This window comes from Nematolebias whitei, chromosome 5, assembly GCF_014905685.2.
Source record: "Nematolebias whitei isolate Nwh7 chromosome 5, NemWhi1, whole genome shotgun sequence".
Classification (NCBI taxonomy): domain Eukaryota; kingdom Metazoa; phylum Chordata; class Actinopteri; order Cyprinodontiformes; family Rivulidae; genus Nematolebias; species Nematolebias whitei.
Genome location: NC_056502.1, coordinates 18,030,272 through 18,036,227, shown reverse-complemented (window position 1 = coordinate 18,036,227; position 5,956 = coordinate 18,030,272). Strand labels below are relative to the sequence as shown.

The 5,956-nt window shown below is 40.2% G+C and overlaps 1 protein-coding gene across 1 annotated transcript in view; it reads right to left on the bottom strand.

Annotated features, from left to right (window-relative positions):
• Positions 1 to 2,120: 2,120 nt before the first annotated feature.
• Positions 2,121 to 5,956, bottom strand: part of si:ch211-105c13.3 (uncharacterized protein LOC325758 homolog) — a 10,242-nt gene continuing 6,406 nt past the window's right edge. The window contains exons 2-3 of the mRNA XM_037676940.1: positions 2,690 to 2,813; positions 2,121 to 2,544 (exon numbers count right to left, since the gene is read on the bottom strand). Of these exons, the coding sequence (XP_037532868.1) occupies positions 2,389 to 2,544; positions 2,690 to 2,809 (276 nt within the window). The 5' untranslated portion in view covers positions 2,810 to 2,813 and the 3' untranslated portion in view covers positions 2,121 to 2,388. The remainder of the gene's footprint in view (positions 2,545 to 2,689; positions 2,814 to 5,956) is intronic.

The window sequence follows — 5,956 nt, the reverse complement described above, 5'->3', positions numbered from 1 at the left end:
TCTATCTATCTATCTATCTATCTATCTATCTATCTATCTATCTATCTGTCTATCTGTCTATCTGTCTATCTGTCTGTCTGTCTGTCTGTCTGTCTGTCTGTCTGTCTGTCTGTCTGTCTGTCTGTCTGTCTGTCTGTCTGTCTGTCTGGTCTAATCTAGAATAATTTCTTCAGCCTTCTTCTTCTTCTTGTAGCATAATTAGCATGATAAAAATAAGTCTTCCCACCACTATTTAGGAATATAAGGAATACTCCCTGTAAACCGACTCTTGTGTTGATAAATTTGTTAGCTCCAATATGAAGTAAAATAAAAACGCACAAAAATAGAACAAACTTAAGTTCAGTTTTTGAAGAACGTTCAGTTTAGTTCTGGAGACACACACACACACACACACTCAAAAAAATGTTTTTGTCTATTTGAATCCAAAAGATTTTAATGCATTTGTCCAAAATGTTTCATAAAAACTTCCTTGAGTTTCATTGATAGAATGTAGATTTTTATCAACTTGTTTAAAAATGTGTTTTCTTTTTAATAAATGATATTGGGGGCCGGATAGTGATTGTCCAATGGCCCTCAGGCCATATGTTGCCCATGTCTGCCAAAGATTAATCGGTAAAGGCACATCAAATAAGTATTTACTGAGTTTCATTAGAATACGTCCAGGGGGTTCATGAGATGATTTGCTAATCATACAGAAAAACATTGTGACAGTGGATTATCCTGCTTCTCTGTTGTGTAACGTGTCAAAACAAAACACGCCCAAAAAAGTATTGCGTGGAGTCCCAGAGCAAACGTGCAGAGATCAAGCCGAGTAACATCATAACTGTTGTAACGTGTTTGGTTTAAAGCAGCAAACGGCGCGGCGGGGTGAGCTCAGGAAGAAGAGGGTCAGGCCTGATACAGTATCCGAAGGATTAGTGCAGCGCCAGCGAACAGCCACCACAGCTGGCAGCCGTGTGGAGAAATCCCCACACAAAGCCCTCACAAAAACTCACACAAAGGAAGACAGGTCAATGCCCGGACATGCTCGATTTTACACATTCACACCTTAAAGGGCAGTTTAAACCTTTTAAAGTGGGGATGTGCTGAGCGTTTTGAACAAATACTATCTTACCTATTGTAGATAACTCTTTGAACGACTCCGGTTTAGAGAGATACCATTAAATTCTGACTGGTTTGATTACCTAACGACTAATCTTAACTGGATCTGTACACTCTTGTCAATTTTGAATGACCATATAATTATTTGGTTATTGCAAACATAAATGGGGCAGCAGCAGAAATAGCACTCGCTAGCTTACAGCAGGAGTATCATCATATTTATGCCAGAATACGAATATAATCCATTTTCAGAGGTGGTATAAAGGTTAAAAATATAAAAGTTGCACCAGCTGCTATAACATTTTTGAAACTGAAGTTGCTTTAGGTAGGCATCAACAACAGGTAAGATATTGTTTACAATCTTTCCATAAAACTCCCCTTCAAAAGAGCTGAATTAATAGTTCTGCTCCGAACGGCTCAACGACCGTTGGTTTTGAACAGGAACAGAAACGTTCTTCAAAATGTCACCAGAAAACACATTTCTGCAGGAACAGAAACAAACTTTGAACAGTTTCTGTCACGAATCCACCTGATCTTAAAGTCGTATACCAGAAACGGCAAAAAGTTATTCAAAAAACGCTTCGATGCATATTTTAACGCAACTTCTCGCTTTTCAAACTTTGACGCAAACAGAACATTCATTCCGAATGCCATGAAATAAACAGCATAAGTGCATCTTCTTGTTTGTGTCTCTGCTGCAGTATGTTGTGTGGTGGTATAGCACAGTGCATGTGTGTATTTGTGCACACCCGTATGTGTGGATAGTGTTGCACAGTGGAAGACGAAGCACAATAGGAAGCATACTGTGTGTCAGGATCCAGTTGCAATAGTTTAAGCGCCTAAAGGCCGCTGCGTTTGACTTGTCAGGGAATATATGGCTATATTTAGCAGGTGATCATCATATCAAAGTCAAATGATGTGATGGAAGTGGGAATTAATGGGCAAAACAGGCAGTGAAATAAAACTGCAATTAATTTCCCCATTGAGGATCAATAGAGTACAATAAAAATACAGAGAGGTTTTAATATAAAGGTTTTATTTTGAAAAGTAAATCATGTCCTTTGTTGTGCTGGAATCATAAAAGACAAGTTGTGAGCAGTTTAATGCATAACTGACAGTAAAGTACATAAAATGTGTGGATGTTTTGGCACGTGGCTCGGAGCAATTTACATTTCGGTAAAAATGATTACGGACTTCTAACACAAACAAGGCGTAAATTGTAGGGGGAATGTTTCAAAGTAAAAGAAGGTGTGTTTTGGTCTGAGGATCCCATGGAGGCCGGTGCGTCTACGATGCGCTCGCCTTGGAGGCACATTGGCTCTCACTGATGCTGTTGGCCATGTAGCCAATCAGGGTGAGGTATTCCTGGAAGCCGACTTTTCCGTCGTTGTTCTCATCCAGACCCTTCTGCATCTCCTTGATGGCTGAGCTCTTGTTTGTGTCCTGTATGGAAAGAAGCAGAACAGAACCACTTTTAGTGAGATGAAAACAGCTCTACATGATTTGGTATACAGATAAATTACTTGTGTACATCAATAATGACTGATAACCACACACACACACACGCAAAACTAGTACACAGTCTGACCTCCATGATGCCCCCGAGATGTTTCTGGATCAGTTTCTGGAAGGATTTACTGTCTAGGCTGTCCTTTCCCCCGGCAGATTTAAGAAACGTTGTCACCACGGTCTTTATGGCTGACTCCATGTTTCTACAAGAAGAAAAGTCAACATCAGCAACGTCTGAGTGTAAGAAGCAGGAAGGAGAGAGAAGGCGTTTTATTAGACATGGGGTCCCCAAAGAGCAAAATACAGTCCAGATCAGACTCCAGAAAAAGTACCTGAACCCAAGTGAATTGATAAAATTCAGTAGCATTAAACGTATACCTTTACTTGTGCACTTTTCTTTTTTTACAAATTTACAGTAATTTATTTCAAGCAGCACTTTTCTAGCATTTATTGTAATTCATTTTTATAAGAGCTGCCCCCCCCCCTGCTTCTACCTTTTCAGGTCACGGGGGTCACTGGTGCCCATATCCAGCGATCACTGTGTAAGAGGCGGGGGACACCCTGGACAGGTCTCCAGTCCATCGCAGGGACACATATAGAGACAAACGAGACAAACAACCATTCACTCTCTCACTCACACCTAAAGACAATTTAGAGTTACCAATCAGCCCAACATGCATGTTTTTGGTCTGTGGGAGGAAACCGGAGTACCCGGAGAAAATCCACGCATGCACGGAGAGAACATGCAAACTCCACCCAGAAGGGTCCCGGGCCAGGATTTGAACCGACGACCTTCTTGCTGAGAGGCAACAGCTTTATCAACTTATCCACCGTGCCGCCTCACATTCAGTGTAACTCATGATAAGCGGTGCAGCTTTTTAACGTTTTATGGTTATTTATTGTATACGGTGCAGCTTTTCTAAGAGTTATGGCAATTTATTTTAGACCCCCCCCCCCACTTCTAGCGTTTTATGGTAATAAATTTTGGGTGGAGCAGCATTTACAGTAATTTCCACGATTGTGCTACAGTTCCTGTCAGTCAGCTCAGAGGTACGGGCTTTACAAGACATCGCGGTGAGTGAAGAACACCAGCAGCAAGAGTTTAAACTCGTATAGTTTGGACCTTTCTCAAGCGGACCTCTCTGAATTTCAAACAAAGACCACCGTGTTAAACTGATTCTGAAACAATGAGTCATTTGTGGCAGTCCTTGCAAAGACTTTATTAAAACACATTTTCACCATGCAACAGTTTTAATGTTTTGCTCGTTGGATGTTATAGATTCTCTTTCGTCCACAAAATGGTCGTCCTGAGACAACGATAAATTAACAACTGTTGAAAATATTTCATCTCTTTATGGCAACTCGAGAAAAATAAAATCTGAGGGACGTTCTGAGTTTTTAGAAATGAAGACGCTTCTAGAACAAGAAATAAAATTAAAACAGGAAAAAAACGATGCTACGTTGTTAAAAATGTTAAAAGGTCAGATCAGGACAAGGACAATTAAAACTAAAAAGTTCCTGGAGAAACTTTGACGGGGACTGATAGGCCGCTGCCGATTTAAATAGTTGATTTGACTGTACTGTGTTGGGGTTCGCTCTCAGCTACCAATATATCGAATTTCAGCTGAATCGCTTTAAAAATGGCAGAGTTATCATATTTTTTATTTTGTAGCTAAGGCGGCCATCTTGGGTATTTAATTTGCATTAGAAATGCATCACATTGGCAATCCAATCGCAATGCACTGCCTCCATGCAATGCAATGGCAGTCACCAACAATAGTTCAGGTCTTTTGAAGTACAGTTTTATGGAAAAGTTTTAAACAATTATTATCTTACCTGCTGTAGATAGTTAGTTTGAAGAAACAGAGCTTAATTCTGACCAGATTGGCAAGCTAATGGCTAATTCAAGAGGCAGTCAATACCAATAAAGATGCTGCCATCTTAAACTGACAGTAATATAAAAGTTGATCCACACCAATCACGTGAATCCTTATGGTTTCTTTGAGATTAAAAAGGTTTTAGGTCAACAACACAGTCGTAAAGACTAGCCACTAGCTTGCCAATCTCATCTAAATTAAATTAGTTCTACAACAGGTAAGATATCATTTGTTCATAACTTTTCTATTAACTCCCTTTTAGAAAATATTAATCATCTCTTTAAAGCTTAAAAACCTGAAATGTGTTTATTTGTTAGACCCGAAGAAGGATTTTTATGACTATGAGGAAGTTCACCTAGAATTCCAGCAGTTTACAAATGAATTGTTGAAAACACAAAATGACTTATTGTAAAGTGGTTCCGATTATGAAACAATGTTTGAACTGAATATGTTCAAATGCACATATGCGAAAGATGAGAAGGAGCTCGAGCAAGATGGATAAGAGGAGTGTCCAAAAGAGCAAAGGATGCAGCCTGAAGTTTGTCTGATGTAAACAAAGGTAGAAAAAAAATAAAACTAAAATAAAAGAGGGTGTGATGGGGGGGGGGGGGGGGTGTCTCTAAGGTAAGCACAAAGGAAGCAATAACCCCTGACAATAGACATCTGATCCTAAAAAACACTTGTTGGGCTCGAAGTTCAGATTACACCTCCTGCTCCTCCTCACCTGGCTCACACACACCGCCTTCAAAACATCACCTTGACCAGTGGAGCAATAAACAACAATAAATTTTTAAAAATTTAAAGCGTCTGCTTTGATTTCAGGGTGTTTGTATGTGACACGTTTGAACGGTGACGTCGTTTTCTGGGGCTCCTGAGCGGAGCGGAGGCAGTGTTTGTAACAGCTGCGCTTCTTCTGCAGCGATCAAGATCTGCTGGAAAACAGTTTCACAAACAGGCCGCGCAAATCAGCCTGAGGTGGTGAAGACAAAACTTCAATAAGACTGCAGACACAAACACGGGTTAAACCTGTGGGAATCAAAACAGAACGAGTCATTCCATAAAGTCGATTTACTTTTTTGTTGTTTAGGAATATAAAACGACTTCATTTAAACCATTCTGTCTAGTAAGTTATTTAAAGAGGATCTTCTTCTTCCAGCTGTTCCCTCTTCAGGGGTCGCCACAGCGAGTCATCCTCCTCCATCTCACTCTGTCCTCTGCATCCTCCGTGCTCACTCCAACTACCGTGTTTTCTGGCGTATAAGTTGCATCAGTCAAAAAAAGCATCACGAAGAGGAAAGAAAACGTATAGAAGTCGCTTCGGCGTATAAGTCACATTTATTATGCATCACCGCTGACCCATCTAATTTATTATGCGTTTATTTAATGGTCAAAACAGCTTAATTTCACCTGGGCGGTGTGATGCCATCCATCCATCCATCCATCCATCCATCCATCCATCCATCCATCCA